Raw genomic sequence first — 22,580 nt, 5'->3', positions numbered from 1 at the left:
TTCAAGTTCGAAGATGGGGAATATCGGTCCACTCATTCTGGTACGTCCAATACAGGGGATAGGCCTAAATCCGGGCTACAGTTCATGTATAGTTCATTATAGAACCTTACGTTGTAGTTTTTATCCATTCTCCGCAGGTGCAATGACTACATGAGAGTCTTAGAACCAAATGATACCCTTCATCACTTTGGGTATATTCTACATATGTATCCTAACAAACGTCGCGAGTTATGTATAATGACCCCATAGACATTTTTTTTAAAGAAATAAATAAAATCCAACTTTTGTAAAGTTGTTGTATAAGCATTTTTATACGGTCAATCACTTAATGCATTCCTATAATTTGCCAATTCTACATTAAATGATACTAAATTTAGGGCATATTAGCCAATCAGAATAAAATTAATAACAAAAATGCTTACACAACAACTAAGAATAAATTATTAAAATGTATACACCTAAGTCTGTTTTTACACGGTAGATTGGTTCCAGAAGAAGCCGTGTAAAAAAAACATTGATTTTATACATAAAGGGAATTCGCCTAAATTAGTGCTATTCACATTTGCTTTGACAAGTAAAAATTGTTTGTACGCGCTAAAGGGGAATTCACTTAAATCTTCAAGATAGTGTTCACAAACTATCGATACTATCGATGGTTTCAGACTTTTTTCTTTCATAAATACTTTTTTGTGATATGAACATACTTCGCAAAAATTAAATTTGACAAAAAAATGTAAGTACATAAAATTTCAAATCGTGCTAAATGGAATAAAATCGTCTAAAAAAATTAAAAATATTAAATTTTCAAACCGTGTTATATCAAAACCGTGTACAAAAAGACCGTGTAAAAACAGACTTAGGTGTAATTCAAATTTAAGACAGTCTGTGTTTAACTCCCGAATAATACTAAATAAATGTTTTTTAAAAGTAAATTAAAAAGAATAAATACATTTTTTCAATACGTGAACAAAGAAAATTATTTTATTCGCGTGTTTGTTATATATGAACCGATTTCAGGGAAACCTGCTAGAGACTAATTTATATTACTTCAGTACGTTGTGTTAGCAACATCACGTTAGCAATATCATTCTAGACTTAATTCAGTACTCTATACCAAAATTCGTGCAAATCGAAAGATATATAGGGTCTTTGGTGCACCAATTACATAAAATCTGAACCGATTTTCACGAAATTTAGCACATGTCACTCTAGACTTAATTCAGTACGTTATGACAAATTTCGTGCAATTCGATATATATATAGGGACTTTGGTACACCATTTACCTTAAATCGGACGAAGATTTATACGGGAGCTATATCTAAATCTTAACCGATTTTTACGAAACTTTGCACACATCATTCTACACCTTATTCATTACGCTGCGCCAAATTTCGTGCAAATCGAAAGATGTATAGGGATTTTGGTGGACTATTTACCTAAAATCGGGCGAAACTATATATGAGAGATATATCTAAATCCGAACCGAGTTTCACGAAACTTTGCACAAATCATTCTAGACTTAATTCGGTACGCAATGCCAAATTTCGTGCAAATCGAAAGATATATAGGGACTTTGGTACACCATTTACCTTAAAACGGACGAAAAAATATACAATTTAACATGGGCAGACGGACGGACATGCATAAATCGACTCAGAAAGTGATTCTATGCATATTCTCAGAGATATGTTGTAAGAAAAAGACCTAAGTCCATGAAAACGCGTGTATCTCCGCAAATACTTATTTTTTTATTGTGCCTTTACGCAGATAAAATACAATACAAAAGCAAAGTGCGTTTACAGATTTAAAACATTTTTATTCAAAAAAAGTTTGATTTTTTGTCTCTCCTGAAAAATTGTTAAAAAGGGACTTATTGCCTTTACAAGTTAAGCCAGCAATTTGTAACATTTTACCAAAAACTGTGGTACTGTTATATAGAGCCTGCTCCGAAAGATGTGTGATGATTTACTACCCATTGAGAATCCAAAATACCAAATTACTTCTGATTAGATTAAAAAAACATCTAAATTACGAACATTGGGGTGTAACGCAATATGGGGGCAACCCTAAAGAGTGGACCAATATATTTCAATCTTAATCATCCTAGGAATAATAACAATATATGTATGTGCAAAATTTCAAATCTCTATATTGAATATTTCGAGATCAATGCATACGCTAGTGGAGAGTTGCCTCCTTATAGTACACATCTACCTTTACATTTAAAAAAAAAATCATTCGAAAACGGGGCTTTATTCCTCTTTTTTTAATTTAGGTTGTGCCGTTGCATGCAACCTCTTCCAAAATGTGGACCGATATATTCAGCTTTCAATGTGTCTGTTATAGCCCATAAAAGTCACAAACAAGACACACCGGTTTTTATTCTGATCAAGAATTTATACATAGAGCCTCCGACGACTAAGATAAATTTAATATAACCTCAAATTTCAAATTATACAACAAAAATTTAAACAAACTTTTCAATATTCAAGAATTAGTATTCTGTGATGTGACCAATAATTTTGATTTGTACGCAATTTGGAAAATTCAAAACGAAGCCGTCTATCATATGGCAATGGTAAATACCCCTTTCAGTGGTAATTCCATTTCGCAGCAAAACTTATATCTGCATTTTTTTTATTATGAACTGAACAACAATTCAATGCCTTTGTTTTTCTGGGAAATTTGCCAAAGAAACAACAACTGGTTCCATAGTGTAGCGGTTATCACGTCTGCTTTACACGCAGAAGGTCTCCAGTTCGATCCTGGATGGAACCAAGTGGTTACTTTTTTTATTTATAATAATTATTATTATTTTTTAAACCGATTCATAAAACTACTTGTTTGCTGAAATAAGTCAATAAATCTATAAAAAAAATACATTCACAATATCCAAGCATACATCCAAACAAAATTTTTATACAATGTACAGCCAGGCATTTAATGCAATGCACACACACACAAAACACATATTGTATAGCCATAGCGTTGTAGGCCAAGTAGCAAACAGCAACAACAACAATATTTATCTGATACTGAAAAACCACCACCATCTGTTACCCAGTCACGCTGTGTGTTTGCATGAAATTCGTGCGTGTCTACATTGAATTTCAGATTTTGTGTGTTTTTGCTTTGTTATTCATCGTTGGCATTCCCATATAATTCTCATTGACTTTGTCGCCATAGTAATAGATAATGTTCGGTTTGTGCGGAAGAAAGCATACTTACCTGGCGTAGGGGTTACCGTGATCATGAAGGCGGTTCCCCCGGAGTGAGGCTTGGCCATTGCACATCCGGCTGAGTTGACCTCCGCGATTATTCCTAATGCGAATAACTCGTGCGTGTAATTTTTGGTAGCCGGGAATGGCGTACGCGCCGTCCCGACATAAGTTAATAAATTTTATGTTGGATAAGTAGATTTTTAGGGATTTGACTGACTTGGGAGGAAGATTTTCTTCAGAACAGTGAAGGAAGAAATCAAGCATCACGAAGTCATGAATTTAATATGGTGAGTGAAAATTTAACATAAAAAATTGTTCATCGAACTAAAAAAAACTCTTGAAATGTGTTGTGAACAGTGTTTACCGCTGGAAATTTTAAAAAAGTTGCACAAAAAGTCGTTCGTTCCCTTGAAAAAAGGTTCGCAAAGAAAAATAAATTTGTCACTAAAACTGGTCCGACGTAGAAAAATTCAAATTAGTTTGAATTAAAACATAAAAAGGAAAATTCAACTTTAAAAATAACAAAGAAGAAAAGTCGCACAAAGCTTAAAAAGTTGCAAACAGAGTTACAGGGCATCAAAAGGTTGCAAATTGCGATTTTAGTCGCACAACGGTAACCCTGGTTGTGAGCCCATGTTTTTCAAAATAGTCAGGCGGTAAATTCCACTTTGCATTTTTTTTATAAAAACAACCAACGTTTTACCAGAGTTTCCACATATAAATACATCAGTGTTCAGCGTGACACTTGACATTTTTTGAAAAGTATCACATGAAGTATCATTTTTGAAAAAAAGTGGCACAAATCTTTTGGAAAGGTGGCACACTATATTGCTACATATTAACATGGATCTGATGTTATTATATATGAACGGTACTTACAAATTTTAAAATCGGTCAAAAGCAGCGTGACCGCTGACATTATTCGAAAAGTATCACAGAAAATATCATTTTTGAAGAAAGTGGCATAAATCTTTTGAAAATGTGGCACAAAAAGTGGCAGACTATTTTGCTACATATTAACATGGAATCTGATGAAATTATATATGGACGGTACTTACAAATTTTAAAATCGGACAAAAGCAAAGTCTTTTGTTTAAATATTTCAATATTTAAGACGATTTTAACAAAATCAACATTATTCTCATCCCAAGCCTGTATCCCATCAAAAATCATTGTAGACTCTATTCGATACCCCATGAAAAATTTCGCCTCAATTGGGAAAAAAGTCGGGTCTTAGGCGCACCATCTTGTATATGGGAGCTATCCTTATATGAGACGTACTAAATTGCATCCTATTGGGATAATTAATGTTACCTTCATTTGGATTACAAAAATATATTCCTATGTCATGCACAATAACAATACCCCGTACCACAGGATGTAAAAATTCCAATAGACATATTCAATAAAATAAATTGAAAAACGGTCCACATGAATATTTCCTTAGTAAATATCTTCGTGTACGAGCATTTTAAAACAAAGTGGCAAAATATAGGAAGAAGTTGCAGAACATTTCAAACAGTGGCACATTTGGTATCAAAATAAAAAAGTGGCACAAGAGTGGCAAGGCCGAAAAAAGTATCAAAATTGCTACTTTAGTGGCACAACGGTCACGCTGGTCAAAAGCTCAGTCTTTTGTTCAAATATTTCAATATTTGAGACATTATTCTCATCCCAAGCCTGTATCCCATGAAAAGTCATTGTAGACTCTATTCGATACCCATTGGAAAATTTCGCCTTAATTGGGGAAAAAAGTCGGGTATTAGGCGCACCATCTTGTATGCGGCAGCTATACCTATATCTTAACCGATTCTCAACAATTTGGATAGACTAAACAAATGAGACGTTGTTAATTGCATCCTATTCGGATATTTAATGTTACCTTTTGGTTACCTTCATTTGGATTACAAAAATACATTCCGTAGTGGAAGTGATGCAAATGTGGTATAGGTTGGTAATGTGGTATAGTCACGTTTTTTGTAAACTGAAAATTTTACAATAACTGAAACATGTTCTATAGTTTGCTGTTCGCAAAAAAATAAGATAGCAATGACCTGTTTAATTTATTTAAATCACGTTGAGAATCAGTACCAAAAATAAAATTTTTCATGAAATTTACTTTTTTTCGGTTGAAGTTTAAAAATAATTTTTTGTTTTACGGATGTACTTTAATCGTTATTACTAAAGCATTAAAATAATCAGTATAAACTAAAAATCAAATAATATGCGCGATTGCACCACATAATCACCAATTTGGAAAAAAACTAGACATTTCTTCAGTAAACACAAGTGTAGGTAATGTGGTATACCTTGGTTCTGCATGAAAAAAGGCCAGCACTAGACAAAATCTCATTACTATGTGAAACATTTGTACTCTACGAGAGTCTACCATGAATCACAAGGATGAAAAACAAAGGCTATGAGTTTTAACAACTTCTCCATACAAAAATTAAATATCGACATGTGTAGACATTATTATATAATAAAAATTTAAGTTCCACTCAACGTATCCGTTAAAAATCTTAACAGACATAAATCTCGAGCTAATTCGCATTCATTAAAAACAATAAATTATATAAGATATCAATTGGAAGTGAAAATTATACTATACCACATTAACATAATGTTGTATACCACATTACCTGCACTTTTTTTAAAATCACTTTTTATGGGATTTCAAATATTTTCTCAAATATCTCTTAAATTGTTAGAATAATATTATTTTCAAATTGATACATGGAAAGACAACACATGTAGCATGTTAAGTGTAAAATTTCAATTTAATCGGATAAAAAATAAAAATTTGGCAATCTAAAAACAAATGGATATACCACATTTGCATCACCTCCTATATGTCATCAAATGCACAATAACAATTCCCTGTACTACAGGATGTAAAAATTCTCATAGACAATTTCAATAGAACCAATTGCAGAAGCATTTGAGCATTGTGAATTTGAGAAATAAAAGAAAGTTAATAACTTTTTTAATGTTGGAAATAATTCGTTTCCTATGGAATTTTTTAAATTAAAAACTTTTTGCCAGTATACTTCAGGTTCCAAGTTTTCATAAAGTTCAAACTTTTCGAACTCTAAGAGTGCATGTTGCAGCAACTCATTATCGTGTTGCAGCAGGTTAATATTGAATGATGACCAAAATTTTGTGGTAGCCCCCATGTATAAAATGTTCCTACAAAAATGATCAATAGTGGACCACTTTTTAGTGTTGGCGACATATAGCGCCACATTCCAATATTTAGTATTTTGGAGGACTTGTTCATGTGCTTCAACTAAAATTAGCTGTAATTTTATAGTTGAGATTCTCTCCGGGGCGACACCGCCATTATTCGGTATTACACAGGTCGTGTAAGAAGCAAATATTATCTGCAATTTTGCTTGAAAATCCCCCATACTATCAAGTTTTTAGACCCTCAGCCTTTGGAGAATAAGCTTATATATACATTGATATGGCTAAAATGTGCCTCATCGAAATATTGGTCTTAGGCCCATGTTTCTTTGGACCAAATCCGTTTCAGACAATTTGGAGCCGATTTACAAATGTTCGTCTGTCTGGCCGGCTGGTGCGCACGATAATTCTTGAAGGAAATAACCAATTTCATCCAAACTTTGCACATCATATTTCTACCAAACTTAGTTCAAGTTCGAAGATGGGGAATATCGGTCCACACTCTGATCTCACCAACAAAATGGTCAAAATTGTACATACTAAAAAATCATAAAATTTGAACAATTTGAACCAATCTATGTACAAGCTATTATCTTTAGCCAGCCTAGTACGATACTGAAACACATTGGTTCAGTCCTCCTTGAGACTTCCCCCAAAGGTCACATTCCATTCGCAATATCAGGCGAATGGAATGTCCGATTTGAACCAAACTATGCACAAACTAACTTCTGGTAACTCCCTCACAAAGGGTCAGTGTTGTTTACATTTCGGTATGATTTCCATATAGAGGTGCCGACCCATTTTCTATGTTTTGAAGGCTTCAGTCGCATTTTTTCTAGAAGACATACATACATATACAGAAAAATATAAATAGTTTTTAACCGCATTTTCCCATTGTAGTGTCTGTAATTTGACATTCCGCATTATTGGAGGTAAAACACATTTTTAGGGAAAATATACAATTTTCCCCAAATAATGGGTCCAAGATTTATTCCTTTAGCAGAATTTTCACATCGATTCCCCCATGCAAATGTTTCGTTTAATTTTCGATATGTTGAATTTGGAATAACCTTTTGGTCCTCCCAATATAAAGTTTTTTCTTGTTTCCTCACAAGTTGTGAGTCACAACTTACTTCAGTAAAGTATAATAAAGAAAATAACTGCAATTGTTGGTGGTATGTGTAAATAATATTTTATGTTTTATTTGTGAATATTTGAATATAATCTGGTTATTTTGACCGTGTTTAAAATGTACGTATGTAAATGCCATAAAATAAATAAATATCTATGTATATATGAATGTATATTGCACTTATCTCATATAATTGCTATATGTTCGCTAAAGTTTTGTTTTGCATGACTTAGTTTTGATATTTCTTGGTGTGTTTGCGTTTTCCGTTCTAGCCAGTGGTAAGTATGTAGCTTGTGGTGTCTACCGAAAAATGCTAATGAAATAATACTTAGAATGCAACATAATAATTGACAAACTTATTAGACTAAATCCTTTAGTGAGTATTCGAGTCGTGGTGATTGAATGGAATATGCGCTTATGATTTTGCCGATGAGACCATTAGGTGAAAGCAATAGTAAGTGAAAAATAATGCAATAATAAACCAGCACTGGGACCGTAGCAATGATGCAAAAAATTCTGGGGATAGCTGCGATGTATACGGATCGTATGGATGATATCCCACTGGGGGAATATAAAGATCTGCTCAATATCGTCGTGCTGTTGTTGGTCGGGGAACACCTGATGTACGTGGACGTGCTATCGATGACTTGGCACGAACAGGTTGTGTTACCGAATCGGAATTGTAGCTAAGATAGACATGTGACAAATCCACAAAATCGTTGTTATCTTTGGTCGAGGCCTTCGAGTCGGTGATGTGTTTGCGCATATTGTTACCAGTGTAGGCAACACATTTTAATTGCCACTCTCCAATGTCTTCGTTCCAATGGGTGTATTCGTTAATCATTGTCTGATACTCTTTGGGTATGTATGAGTTCAAGACCAGCTCACAGAGGGCCAATTCACGTGAAAGGGAGCGTATGTTTTCATAAATCGCTTCCTTTTCTCGCTGATGTTCCTGCTGTTGATCAGCCAATTCCGACTTGACACCCATCAACATTTGCATTACCCGATGTATCTTCTTGGTTATACCCGTGTTGGCTTCTTGCAGCGATGAGTAGCGTTCTTCGATGTCGATACGTTCGGTTTCTTTTTGTTGCAAAGTCTCACGCAACATTTGTTCCGCCTTCTCCCGTTCCTCCAACTCTTTCAATGACTGCTCCAATAACTTCTCCTGGGTCTGAGCCTTTTCCAAGAGATTTTCACCGCCCACCAAAATCTTGCCTTCCAATGACATAAGTTTATTGCGTAACTGTTCTTGTTCTGATTTGGTTTTCGATATTTCCATTTGATGTTCCCGTTTACGTTTCTCGAGAGCCTCCTTCTTGGCTTGCTTCAATTCTCGCAAACGTTGCTTCTCCAAGGCTTTTTCGGTTATTTGGTTTTGATCTTCTGCCAGAACCTCGGCCTCAATTTCTTCGTCGTCTTCATCTTCTTCCACCTCCTCAACCTCTTCCTCTGGCTGCTCCTCTTCGTAGCCCTCCTCCAGTTGTTTGCGTAGACGTTCGATTTCTTCCTGGAAGTGCCGGAGCAAGGCATCCTTGGGTTCCTCGTTAACGTGCATACGATTTGTGATGTTTTTGGTGCGACTGGCGTAACGCAGTGTGGAAATGGTTTCCATGTAATTAGTGTCTGCTGGCGAGATTGTGGCACACATGACGGTCTTTGAATTGCCACCTAAGGAATCTTGCAACAAACGGGTCAATTTTGAGTTTCTATATGGAATGTGAGAGCTTTTGCCATCCACCAAAGCACTGATGACGTTACCCAACACGGAAAGGGATAAGTTGATTTTTGTAGCCTCCTTCAAACGTTGGCCACTGGCCTGGGTTTTGCTCTGCCTTTCCGAACCGGCCAAATCCACCAATTGCAATTTACCCATTCGGACATGTTGTTGGCCACCTTCTCCCAATTCGCTGCGCTCAATAGTGATGGAGAATATGGCATGTGAACGCGACGACTCTTGATTCATTTTAGTGGCGCCCACCACACGATTCTTATTACCCAATTTCATAATGTTCTCCAAATCGTCAGCGTTGTGGACCACATAGCCACTGAGATCTTTTACGAATACACCAATGTCAGGCCTTTCTTTAACTTCCAAACTTTTGGTTACATCCTTTCCCAACAAATCACGAACTTCTTCATTGTAAATTTCCATATAGCTGACCCTTACCAAAAATTTCTGATTCTCTTTAGCCTTGGCAATATGGCCGAAAATGTGGGCAAAGGCATTTGGTATTATACCCTTAGTTTGGGGACTCTCCGGATTGCCGGACATGGTGTAGGTTTTACCCGTACCCGTTTGACCATACGCCAAAATGGTTCCATTGTAGCCTTCCAAGACTTTCTCCACAATGGGTCTAGCAGTGTCTACATACAGATCCAGTTGACTGCTATCACCATCGAAAACATTGTCGAAATAATACGTCTTGGGTGGTTCATTGACAGTGGCGTTTGGTTTAACCACTGTTATAGCCCTCTTCAGTTTATCCACTTTGATTACACCCAATGCCCCCGCAGTCAATTCATTTTTGTCCATGGGTCTTGCACGTACCACAACTCGGACATTTTCCACTTCGGCTTCCGGTTCCTGATATTGCTGATCATTTGTCATGATTCTGGGATATTATTTTGGAAATTTTAGAAAAATGTATTTTAGTTTCCTTCTTTTTATTTTGGTTGCTTAGCTATGTGTAGGAGTACAATGCCGTGGGTTTCAAAACCGTCGGCGTAGCGAAATGAGGAGAAACAAAACAAATACACAAACAGTGTTGCCAGAATTTACTGCATTAGCACAGCTGTTCAAAAAAATGTTGTTTGATTCTCCATTTCATGATAAAATACATGGCATAACTTACAAGGTAGTCTCATGCAGTCATATGTTTGCAATTTTTTTTATAAATTTGCTTTTGACAGTATTCAGCTTTCAAAATGACAATATCTCTCTCTAAATGTACGCAAATCGTGTGTCCATTGGCAAAAAATTTTGAATAATTTATATTTATTAATATTTTTAAGTTCAATGCCTATAAATATAAAATGTAACAATAATGGTTAAATCTTGAGAACAATGTGGAGCTTTAAAAAATTTATACAGTGAGTGTAATAAGTATTTTGCCTCAATACAAATTTGACAAAATTCCAATATATACGCCTAAAGCCAGCATACTAAAGATGTAAAATGAATTATGTATGATTGAATATATTTGTGGACATATTTAGATCTTATTTCCGCAAGAATAACTGCGAAAAACATATTGGTCTCGAAGATATCGGCCAAAATCTATACCAACCCAAAAATGATTATCACAAAAAAGTATTTTGCTTTTTTATTATTATTTTTGAAAAATCATTATATAACACACGCTTTGTCTTTTTATAGTTACCATTGCGGGTAACCACATACTAAAAGCGATCTGGCGACGATTCCAATAAACCACGGCATTTTTTCGCGAATATTTTCTCACATTTATGTTCAATACATTCTCCAGCAATATTTAATTTAATATATGGTAATTTCTGGTCCTAATTTCAAAATAAGAGTATTAGATATAGTCGTCAGGGATTCAGAACATCCCAAATAACTTTAGAATAATAAAAAGAAGGTTTTGCAAAATATATCGCGAGGACAGGACCTTAAAAACTATTAAAACCAAAATCCGACAAACAAATTATTAAAAAAAAATATCGCGAAACCCCCTTTTTTCAGATTTTGAAAACTTTATGGTCCATTAATATTAATCTAGGAACCAATATATGTGATTAAAATAGCAATAAGGAGGTCAGATTCAAAGAAACGACATGCGTTTGTGTTATCGTTTCCTTGTGGTTGTTGTATTTTCGATAATATATAACGCGACGGATGGCTCAACGCGAGCATTCTGCTTAGCCCTTAAATGCGGCCAGTATAAAATTAATTCAGAATATTTTCACCAAGAATGTAGAATTCGAACTACGATAAAAATGTTTCTTTTATGATATGAAAAATAGTGAAAATTTGTATATTGTATGTACTCGTACTACAAGAATCTACTATTTTGTACTACGATAATATTTTTCCTTTATAATATCGAAGAAAATAGTAAGATCTTGTAGATTCTTGCAGTACAGGTACAGACCAATATACTTGCAGTACAGGGCTAAGCAGAATGCTCGCGTTGAGCGTTTTTTGTTATCGCGTTAACGCACGCAAAAAGTTAAAATATCAATATCAACTTCGAGCGTTTATCATTACTTCGAGCGTTTATCGTTATCGTTTCCTTGTGGTTGTTGGGTTTTCGATAACACATAACGCAACGGATGGCTCAACGCGAGCATTCTGCTTAGCCCTTTACAGGAACATACCAAGAATGTTCGATTTCGATGTCAGTTAACCGGACCTGATGATTAATCGATTAGTCGAATGTCGACTTACATATCCCTAGTTTTAATTGAACGTGTTCATCGGGAAGGGAAAGAAGAAGGTAATTTTTATTTTTGTAATAAAAAACGCACGGGAATATTATTAAATTAGAAATTAGGACAAACGTGCCCGAAATGAATGGATGGTGATACAGAACTGTACAATTAATAAAAGGATTACCAGAAGTTATAGCATCCTGACCAGTGCAAACAAAGCAATTTCAAGAGACTTTGTTGTGACCACGTTTGATTGAGAGCCACAGGGAAAATACTACAAGAATAGAAATTCAAATTCATTCATGAACAAACTTGTAACAAATATTTTTAGAGTTGCAACTCCCTTAACATTAAAGAATTCCCAACTATTACGGCAACGTCACTTTTGGAAAAACATGGACTGTGAATTGTTGCAACCGCCCTGTGAGGTACAAGGCATGCTCGAATTGAAGAGGGAAAAATTTGCTAAAGCCATACAAGTTCCACGTTTATGGGTTCGCGAGGAAAAAGCACAGAAAGTGTTGCCAGTGGTTAAGAAGCTATTGTTGAAAATGGAAAAACTGAAACCTGTAAAACCCTGCACTCTTAACGAAATCGATGGCAGGGAAATACTTCTGCATCCCACTCCTGTCAAGCAATGGGAGGATTTACCCTGCAGTGTATTAGAACAGCATGAAGTGGGCAAGGATAATTTTGCATTTACCCAAATACAGCTGACATATGACAATTGGCGGGCGGATGAAATCCTCAAAGCGGTCTTACCCAAAGATGAAGAAGGGTTGACATCGTATTCACGCATTGGTCACATTGTCCATTTAAATTTACGTGATCATCTGTTGCCCTATAAGAATTTGATAGGACTGGTACTATTGGACAAGGTGGCTAATTGTAAAACAGTTGTGAACAAAGCTTCCACCATAGATAATACCTATCGAAATTTCCAACTGGATTTGCTGTGTGGCGAACCCATCTATCAAGTGGAGACCAAAGAGAATGGAGTATTTTTTGAATTCGATTTTTCAAAAGTCTATTGGAATCCACGGCTCTCCACTGAACATGAACGTATAGTTCAAATGTTAAAGCCAGGCGATGTGCTGTACGATGTATTTGCTGGTGTGGGTCCATTTTCCGTGCCGGCTGCCAAAAAGAAATGTACTGTCCTGGCAAATGACTTAAATCCCGAAAGTTTTAAATGGTTGCAGCACAACTTGAAACGCAACAAATGCCAGAGTATGGCCCAATCATTTAACAAAGATGGTCGTGATTTCATTTTGCAGGAAATTAAAGAAGATTTATTGAAACGCTGGCAATCGAAGGACGAAGGAAAATATAAAATTCACATTACCATGAATTTACCTGCCATGTCAGTTGAATTTTTATCAGCCTTTCGGGGCTTGTTTGAGAAGGAATGTCTGGAAAATGTCATTGAGTTCAAACAGGATAATTTGAATTATCCTTTGGTCCATGTTTATTCCTTTGCCAAGGGTACCAATACCAAGGAATTGGTATTACAACTGGTCGAAGATAATCTTAAAATGCCACTTAAAGAGAATCTAGAAGGCATTTACTTTGTGCGTAATGTGGCGCCCAATAAGGATATGTATCGGGTGTCATTCTATTTAACCAAGGATATGGTGACACAAGCAATTGCCACACATCCTGAAGAAGAAACAAAAACTGAACAACTTAAACGTAAGGCAGAGGAAACAGAAAATGAAGAATTATCGGATGTTTCCAAAAGTAAAATTAAATGTCCTTACTAGTTGTTATTTTATTCATTAATATTTTATTAATAAATAATGTTTTGTACAAATTGTAAATACTTTTGTTTTTCTTCTTATAGTTTAAACAAAAATGGGTCGCAGGTCAAAGCAAAAGTCAGGAGCAATTGCTGCCAAAAAGACTAAAAACATTTTCAAGGTTAATGATGTCAAGCAAAAGAAGAAACCCAAAGAAGTTCAGGGCAAACTTAAAAAGGTACAACAAAACAACCAAATATCTTCTACGACATCATTATAATTTAATTATTTTCTTTATTTCATTTCAGATCAAAGAGGCAGTTACCAAAAAACAAGAAAAAGTCGATGCCAATCTACGTGAACTCCACAAAGATTTGGTGGTAAAGAAACCACAAGCATCCACCTCGAAACCTCTTAAGCCTGGCAAGAAACCAGCGGCCAACACCAAAAATGTTTCAGATAAATTGGGTGATTTGAAATTCTAAAAAAGAAAAGCAAAAAACAAATCTATATGGAAACATAAATGCCGTAGTTGTGTTTTCAATAAGGCCTTCCACGTACTTCCAAGACTTTACCCATTTTTTAGTTTTAGTTGTGTTTATTTTTAGTTTTAGTCATCAAATTAGCAAATCATGTACTTTTAATGATCAATACAATCGTATATTGTAAACATCTAAATGAAAATGATTGATTATGAAATGTATTCATATCAAAGCAAAATATATAGCCCCCCATAACACCACCGTAATATTGACTGATAAATTTTAATGTGTTTTATTCTAGAAAATAATCTGAATAATATGAATGAATGAAAATACTACAAGAATATAAATTCATGCATAAATAAACTTGTAATAAATATTAATAGAGTCGCAAATCCCTCATCAAACAATTCCCAACTTTTTCGGTAAAGTCGCTTTTAGAAAAATGGGCTGTGAATTGTTGCAACACCCTTATGAGATGCAAAGCATGCTCGACTTGAATAGGGAAAAATTAGCTGAAGGTATTCAGTTCCACTCAAAAAATTGTTGCCAATGGTTAGGAAGCTATTGCTGAAAATTGAAAAGCTAAAGCCTGTAAAATCATATACTCTTAACGAAATCTATGCATGTAATTCATTAGATTCTAGGGTCTTGGCGTATTTAAAGTCTCATTGGAGGCAATTTCGGGGTTTAGCGTTATCCTACTGTTAACGACATCCCTATCCGTTCACAGGTGTTTAAAACCATGTCTGCATTTGGCATTCCTGCATTCAATACGCCTATACAGGATAACTTTAACTGATAATAGTTCAGCAGTTAAAGTCGGAAAGGACCTCTCAGAGCCTTTCAATACCGAACGAGGATTCAGACAAGGGGACTGTTTGTCGTGTGACCTGTTTAACATCTGTACATCAAACCGCATATTTTACTCGCCTACGCAGATGACATCGACATAATGAATCGAACATTGCGAGTAGTAACAGCGGCAGTAAATGGCGAAAAGACCAAGCAGATGGTATGAAACTCACGCTCTACAAGACGCAGATATTACCCGTTCTGATGTATGGATCCGAAGCATGAGAACTGGCACAAGCAGATAATGCAGGTCTTGGAGTGTTTGAGAGAAAAATTCTCCGTCGACGGTGACTATAACCGTGAAATGAACCATGAGATATACCATATATTCTCGGACATCGACATAGTCAGACGGATCCAGCTGCTGTGACTATGTTGGCCAGGTAATGTTGTGAGAATGGATTATGATGCCCCCACTTAAAAGGCATATACAAGCGAGCCAAGTGAAGGTTGTCGCAGAAGGGGAAGACCACGAATGCAATGGAAAGATAATCTAGAAGACAATATCTCGGAAAATGCTCTATCAAATTGGATGAGATGCGCACAAGACCGATGCGCCTGGAAATATTTTTTAAGCTCGGCTTATTCTTTTTTTTTTTATCGTACGTTCCCACGCCTCACTTTCCCACCCCTGCCGACCGAGGGGGCGACCTCCCCTTTCGTAGGGATCGCGTACGCATCATAATCCGCATTATGATGGAATATGAGAAGGGATAGAAAACCAGCTACAGAAATCTACTTCAACAGCCAGTTTGTTATTAAGTTGTATTATTCATTTAAAAATATGATTATATTAGATTTTATTAGGTCTATATTCATGCAAAAGTCTACGTTAGAATACACAGAATTGAAATCAATACACATTTTACTAAGTGGATCTCCCATAGAATAATTTGTGCGATGAAAATCTACGTATAATGGTTGATAATATCTACTTGATCGAAAAGGAACATTTATTCTAATGGATGAAATTAGGAAGTCTGAGGGTATATTACCGCTTAGTATTTTAATTACTATTATAGTGTTCAACATAATACGTCTACTTTTTAATGTTGGCAATCGAATTAATTTTAACCTGCTAGTGTAAGAAGGTATGGAACAACTTTCTGTCATAAGCCAGCTAAGTAAGTACCTAAGTGAAGGTTGCCTATCTATATGTTTCTGGTTCCGAATGAGTGATTAAATCTGATTCTGTTAACGGGAGTGGGCCAAAAGTCACGGTTCTAAGCTTTAAAGGAGTGGGAATATCAGCAATTTTTTATTATCAAGAATTAAACATGTAAAATCAATGCTTTAAAAATTTTCATTAGCGGAATTGACAATGTTTTGGACACCTCTGACACTGAGATATGACAATGTTTACAATACTTTTCTACAACGATTAATAGTTAAAGAATTCAAAAAGAATAAAAACAATGCGATAAGCAGACAACAATTTCTAAATAACATCACAAGAATCATTCGTGGAATAATGGACATACCGGACATACATATAATACATTTCCAAAAAAAAAAATTGTATTTAATCTTATCTCCCAATTTTAAAATTTTCATCAGATAACAATTAATTAGAATTTCAAAAATGAAAGATATATAAGCATCCTCCAACAGCATATCGAAAATAGTTTTTTTACGATTATCTAACGACAATGAAGTGTATAACGGTTTTGGCACTACTTTTAGCCTGTACCATGGGCTCAATGGCCCTGGTGCCGCCACCTGTTAATCCCAGTGGACCAGTAGCTGTTATTCCCACCCCACCACCAGCACCGACAATGGCTCAGGATTTAACTGAAATTATGACAATGGTAAACATGATCCAATTGCGCCAACTTATGACTCGCTACCTCCTAAACGATGCCCAATTCCAAGCTTTTGTTCGCATCATCAACTCCCAAGATGCCTATGTGACCTATATGCGTTTCCGTTCGCAACCTGAAGTTTTCGGTTTCATTGCCTGGGTGAGAGCACAAATTATGTTGTCGGGCGGTGAATTCCAATTGGAAGAATCTGAAGAACCAATGACCATCATCAATCAGACACCATTCTGGGCAAATACCGTATTCGGATGGCAAGGATTTGTCAATGAATTCTTGTTGTATTATCCTGAAACTATGATTCGTATGCACATCACAACGAAAGTGGCTCAAAATGGTATCTTTACACAACTCTGGAATCGTTTGAAGGCTTTGAAACCGGTGTATGAACGTGTTATTGCTACTCCCGAAGCTCAACGTGTTGCCGCTGCTTTGCAACAGAATGGCATTGATATTGTGCAATTGGATACATTTATTCGTAATCAATTCGGTTGGCAAATGCCACCAACATCTACTGCTGCTTCTGGACCAGTTGATGTCCCTTTAGTTCCTGTTGTTTAATTTATTTAATTTTTATTATATTAAATAAATGTGTGTAAATGTGTATGACGTGTTATTAAAATAAACGAAAAAATAAATTAATTTTGGATTTTTTTGTCTATCTGCTATCAATGAAATAAATTTTGGAATGCACTTATAAATGATTTTCTATCTGCATAAGCTGTGTTGAAATTATTTATTTTCTAAGCCCAATAAATTTGTTCTACCCATTGAGGACCGGTAAATATTTTTCTATAAAGGATCTTAAATAATGTTACAGAATTAATATTGTTCTAAATTTGCTGCCATTGATAAACGTATAGACGTTCAAATATTAAATTCGGATGATGAGGGGTAACAAATTGAACTGTAATTTTGAAATTATTATTAGAATCAAAAAAATAGTGGGTACATAGATTGAACAGCGTAATTTGGTATGAGAATCGCTGTCGATGTAAGGATTGAGACAACTTATTTGCGAAACCATGAAACAAAAAAATTTTGTTCACAGGTCTAAAAAATAGTATAAATTTGATATTAGGGATTCTTATTGAGCAGAAAATCTTCTTAACAAAAAATTCTATATTGAGCAATGTTTCGGAGTAGCACCCATATTGCGGTACCACCCAATATTCAGTATTTTGAAGTTTTTGAGAACTTTTTCAAACGAATCGGCTGTAATTTTGTATTTTGTGTTCTCATTGGGTAGAAAATCATCTTACTAAAAATTATCATTATTAGTCCAATTGTTAGGGCAGCCCCCATATAACGCTATTTTCCGAATTTCGGATTTTTGTGGATTTTGGGCACTTGTTTCATTCGAATTGGCTGTGATTTTATTTTTTGGATTCTCATTGAGTAGAAAATCTACCTACCAAAAAATATCAATATTGACCCAAGTTATCAATATCGGTTTACGACCGACCGATTTTCGACATTTTGACGGCTTTAGTCACATTTTTTGGTTAAAGGGACATAGGTACCATATAAGGGTAGCGTCCCATTGTTAGTATTTTGAAGATTTTAGCTGCATTTTCCATTGTATTTTTGTTTTTCCTGGATATTGGAGGGTAACATATATTTTTGCGGAACATTTTCTAAGTAGGTCGACATTTTTATATAGCCCCCAAATAACAGTCCCGAACCATTTTCGGTATTAAACAATTTTCAACCGAATTTTTCCATCGAAGTGGTTATAAATTGGCATACCGGATTTCTAGTTCTATTCGCTAGGGATCCGGTATGCCGATTTATAGCCACTTCGATGAGAAACTTCTTTCCGAAAATTAGTACAATTTCCCATACAAAGGTCACGTATAATTTTCGGTATTTTTAAGTTTGTAGTTTAGTACTTCGTTTTGTCCTGGAAGTAATTTAACAGGACTGTCCACCATGTCATCATCGTGGTGGAGTTTAGAAAAAGTTCGCACTAGCCGCACTAATTGAAGTTTTTAATATGTTTCATCATTCATAGTTTTCATAATATACTCCATATGAAGTTGGCGCCCAATGTTCGCTATTTTCAATGGGTTACCATCTCGCAAAAGATTATCAGTTTAGGTCCGTATTTGGTCCCATCTAATTTCTTGGAAGTCTTCTAGAAACCATACATATTATCTAGAGAAGACCTTTTGACGGTAATATTTACAATGAGGCCTCATGGATTATAAATTTGTCAGACGAATAATAAACTTCATCATCTACAATTTATACGAAAATTATTGGTCGGGTGAAAGTAGAAAAGGGCGATGGAAATTTGGGAATATTGATAACATGAAAAAAAAAAAAAAAAAAGAAAAACGTGAGCGTAAGCAAATCGAAATGTACAGGAGTCAGAATGAAGTCCGAAAATTTTACCAACGAGTAAAACACCAAACCGAAGGTTCTGCCACATCCACTTGAAGAGATTTGCGAATATTGATAACTTGAAAAAAGAAGAAAGAACAAGAAAAACATGAGCGCGAGCAAATCGAGAGGTACATGAGTCAGAATAAAGTCCGGAAATTTTACCAACGAGCAAAACACCAAACCGAAGTTTCTGTCACATCCACTTGAAGAGATTACGATGAAAACCTGGTGACTGATACATATATCATGTTTAGGAGTATTTTGCAAAGAGTGTATACCACATATTATCGAGTATCAAGTATTCGGCTGAAGAACAATAAACAGGAGGTGAAGATGCTGGTCAGGAGCATGCACCAGATCAATAGTACAATTTGACCAATGATTGTAACCTCAGCATCCTGTGTCCAGTGAGACAAGACGATATGTGCCAACTATAGAGCAACAAATCTCCCTCCCATCGCATATAAACTGTTATCCAGCGTGCTGTCATTGACTGAAGACAATGGTCAATGACATTATTGGATCATACCAATGCGGTTTCAGACCTGGCAAATCCACAATTGACAGATTTTCACTCTTCCCCAAATGCTGGAAAAGGACCACGACACATTCCACCTATTCGTGGAGTATGAAGCCGCATTCGACAGCCCTATCCGTTCAGAGGTATTTAATGACATGGCTGCGTTCCGCATTCCTGCAAAATTAAGTCGGAAAGGACCTCTCGGAGCCCTTCAATACCGAACAAGGTTCATCCTGAACATCCTGCTGGAAAAGGTCATACGAGATGTAAACAGCAAATGCTTGCCTACGATTTAATATATCTCGATCCCGCAAAAAAAAAAACTAATGACATCAGCATTGAAATCCGGAGGAGAATAGAGTTGGCCATGATATGCTACTATGGTCTGAGTAAGCAACACAAAAGCAAGGCTACTTGTCGGCAGACCAAACTCAAACTCTACAAGACACGGATATTACCAATGCTGTTGTATGGATCTGAAGCATGGATACTTGCGCATCTCTTGGAACGTTTGAAAGAAAAATTCTCCGGATGATATATGGGTTGATCTGCGTCGACGGTGAATATCGTCGTCGAATGAAGCATGCGCTATACCATCTATTCTCGGACATCGGACGGATCGAGCTGCAGCGACTATGTTGGTTAGGTCATGTTGTGAGAATGGATGGAGATGCCACAGCTCAAAAGGCATACAAAAGCGAACCAGCTGATGGTTCACACAGAAGGGGAATGCCACGAATGCTATGACAAAATTGTTTTTTCTGGATTCTTAATATACTCGGCAAAGATTTTCATCCCCATAAGAAAAATTCTGCCCCAGACCATTACCTCGATTTTGTGTCACAGTGTAAGAAGAGGATCTGTAGATATACATATTTTCTTCAATTCTAGAAACTCCTATATTTTTAACTATACAAAAATTAGATCTAATTATATCCCGCATAATAAGACCTTTACTCCCAAAGCAATTATATTATTATTCCTTAGTAGTCATTATTGACAAAAGTAAACTAGACCTGTAGAAGGTTTTCAACTCAAAGAAGTTCCATCTATAGAAAATCTGTAAAATAAAGATATTTTTATAGAAAATCTGTTATATGTACTCTAATTTGAAATTCTACTCCAAAAATTATTAAGTATCCTCCACCACAAATTATTATTATGCTATATTTAGAGTATCAAAAAATAGATTAGTCACACGCGACAAAAGTAAAGAAGATTCATACAATCAACAATAACAATTTTCGCAGGAAAAAATATACACAAAATATTATCTAATAAATAAGTCGAAATTTTGCACATTATAGCTTGATAATGGAATTTACTGGTCTGCGACAAATCCCTTTGTCAACAATAACAATTAACATCAACGCAGAATCTCAACTCAGCATCATCTGAATCATCAGCAGAAGAATGGCTGACATATGTTGACCCCTTCAAAACAACGAAAACGTAATATCTAATTTTCATCTTATCTCAGTATTGATAAGAATTACCAAAACATTCCAAAAATTTATCTGAGAAGACTGGTAATATAATAACCGTTAGCGAATTATAAATCATAGTATTACTCCGACGAAAGCCCAACAATTCGAAACGACAAGTTAGCGGGAGAGAAACGATGAAATACCTATTAACATTCACACTCATTGCCATGTGTGCCATGGGCAGCATGGCCTTGGTGGTACCAAAACCAAATCCTGGAGCTGTTGTTGTGCCCACACCACCACCTGCACCCACCATGGCTCAAGATTTAGATGAAATTATGCGTATGATCAACTTCCTGCAAATCCGCCAACTGATGAGCCGTTATCTGCTCAACGATGCCCAGTTCCAGAGTTTTGTACGCATCATCAACTCCCAGGATGCCTATTTGACCTATATGCGTTTCCGTTCCCAGCCCGAGGTTATGGGTTTCATTGCCTGGGTAAATGCCCAAATTCTATTGTCCGGTGGTGAATTGCAATTGGAAGAATCTGAAGAGTTTATGACCATCTTTAATCCCACACCCTTCTGGGCTAATACCGTTTCGGGATGGCAAGGATTTGTCAATGAATTTTTGTTCTATTACCCGGTCGATATGATCAACATGCATATTAATATGAAGGTGGCCCAGAATGGTATCTTTGCTCAGTTTTGGCTTCGCTTGAAGGCCTTGAAACCGGTATATGATCGTGTCATCGCTTTGCCTGAGGCTCAACGTGTTGCTGCTGCTCTACAACTTAGTGGTATTGATATTATCCAACTGGATACTTTTATTCGTAATACATTTGGCTGGCAAATGCCTCCCACATTGGCCCCAACCACAACAACTACAACCACTACCACCACAACTGTTGCTCATTAGCTACTAACGATCATATACAATATTGAGAGTGGTTGAAATAAAGAAACAATGGAATGTAAAAATAGTCAAAATCGAGTGACTGGAAAGTCGGCGGTTGTTAGCAACAGAAACAGTAGTCAAATATACGGTTGCAAATATAAAAACATCCACCGAAAATTTTTTTGTCAAAAAGGAGAGAGAGGGAAAATTAGCGCAAATAGTAGAAACTAGTTTTGATATTAATGAAATGTTTACATTTTTTTTGAAAAAATGGCTTCTCATGAATATTCTAAGCGAGATACATGTAATTAATGGAAAAATTAATTATGAATGGAACTATGACAATATTCATTAACATCTTTTTTGTGCAGTTCGATTGTAAAGAGGAGAAACGTATTTTTCGAAAAAAGAAGAAAGAACAAGAAAAACGTGAGCGGGAGCAAATGGAGATGTACAAATGAAGCTGACGGTATAGATTGTATACCACCTAGCCAAGATGAGGTCAGAAGAGCAAT

At 35.8% G+C, this 22,580-nt stretch overlaps 5 protein-coding genes and 2 non-coding genes across 7 annotated transcripts; 6 read left to right on the top strand and 1 right to left on the bottom strand.

Annotated features, from left to right (window-relative positions):
* The first annotated feature begins 2,706 nt into the window (after window positions 1-2,706).
* Window positions 2,707-2,779, top strand: Trnav-uac (transfer RNA valine (anticodon UAC)). Its single transcript has one exon. It is a non-coding gene; the product is annotated as a tRNA-Val (tRNA).
* A 442-nt stretch (window positions 2,780-3,221) lies between these two features.
* On the top strand, window positions 3,222-3,386 carry LOC133327111 (U1 spliceosomal RNA). Its single transcript, XR_009754216.1, has one exon. It is a non-coding gene; the product is annotated as a U1 spliceosomal RNA (small nuclear RNA).
* Window positions 3,387-7,958: 4,572 nt separating this feature from the next.
* Window positions 7,959-10,181, bottom strand: LOC133327106 (kinesin-like protein KIF3A). The gene has a single exon (XM_061535682.1). The coding sequence runs from the start codon at window positions 10,152-10,154 to the stop codon at window positions 8,124-8,126; it is 2,031 nt and encodes a 676-aa protein (XP_061391666.1). The 5' UTR covers window positions 10,155-10,181; the 3' UTR covers window positions 7,959-8,123.
* Window positions 10,182-12,240: 2,059 nt separating this feature from the next.
* LOC133327110 (tRNA (guanine(37)-N1)-methyltransferase-like) lies at window positions 12,241-13,701 on the top strand. Its single transcript, XM_061535685.1, has one exon. It carries the CDS (start codon window positions 12,241-12,243, stop codon window positions 13,699-13,701), a length of 1,461 nt encoding a protein of 486 aa, XP_061391669.1.
* Window positions 13,702-13,781: 80 nt separating this feature from the next.
* Window positions 13,782-14,162, top strand: LOC133327107 (tRNA (guanine(37)-N1)-methyltransferase-like). Its single transcript, XM_061535683.1, has 2 exons — window positions 13,782-13,915; window positions 13,986-14,162. The coding sequence occupies exons 1-2, from the start codon at window positions 13,793-13,795 to the stop codon at window positions 14,160-14,162; spliced, it is 300 nt and encodes a 99-aa protein (XP_061391667.1). The 5' UTR covers window positions 13,782-13,792.
* A 2,501-nt stretch (window positions 14,163-16,663) lies between these two features.
* Window positions 16,664-17,392, top strand: LOC133327108 (uncharacterized). Its single transcript, XM_061535684.1, has one exon. It carries the CDS (start codon window positions 16,664-16,666, stop codon window positions 17,390-17,392), a length of 729 nt encoding a protein of 242 aa, XP_061391668.1.
* A 4,001-nt stretch (window positions 17,393-21,393) lies between these two features.
* LOC133327105 (uncharacterized) lies at window positions 21,394-22,086 on the top strand. The gene has a single exon (XM_061535681.1). It carries the CDS (start codon window positions 21,394-21,396, stop codon window positions 22,084-22,086), a length of 693 nt encoding a protein of 230 aa, XP_061391665.1.
* The last annotated feature ends 494 nt before the right edge of the window (window positions 22,087-22,580 follow it).

The sequence above is a fragment of the Musca vetustissima genome, unplaced genomic scaffold (assembly GCF_032173495.1).
Source record: "Musca vetustissima isolate MV318-11 ecotype Yass unplaced genomic scaffold, APGP_CSIRO_Mvet_v1 utg40257, whole genome shotgun sequence".
Taxonomy (NCBI): Eukaryota; Metazoa; Arthropoda; class Insecta; order Diptera; family Muscidae; genus Musca; species Musca vetustissima.
Note: the sequence above shows the minus strand (reverse complement) of the source record. Positions and strands in the feature narration are given on the sequence as shown.

Excerpts from the sequence above, each read along its gene's own strand:
- LOC133327106 (XM_061535682.1), bottom strand. The coding sequence starts at position 10,154 with ATGACAAATGATCAGCAATATCAGGAACCGGAAGCCGAAGTGGAAAAT.
- LOC133327110 (XM_061535685.1), top strand. The coding sequence starts at position 12,241 with ATGAACAAACTTGTAACAAATATTTTTAGAGTTGCAACTCCCTTAACA.
- LOC133327107 (XM_061535683.1), top strand. The coding sequence starts at position 13,793 with ATGGGTCGCAGGTCAAAGCAAAAGTCAGGAGCAATTGCTGCCAAAAAG. Across the intron at positions 13,916-13,985 it reads TTCAGGGCAAACTTAAAAAG|ATCAAAGAGGCAGTTACCAA; the intron begins GTACAACAAAAC and ends ATTTCATTTCAG.
- LOC133327108 (XM_061535684.1), top strand. The coding sequence starts at position 16,664 with ATGAAGTGTATAACGGTTTTGGCACTACTTTTAGCCTGTACCATGGGC.
- LOC133327105 (XM_061535681.1), top strand. The coding sequence starts at position 21,394 with ATGTGTGCCATGGGCAGCATGGCCTTGGTGGTACCAAAACCAAATCCT.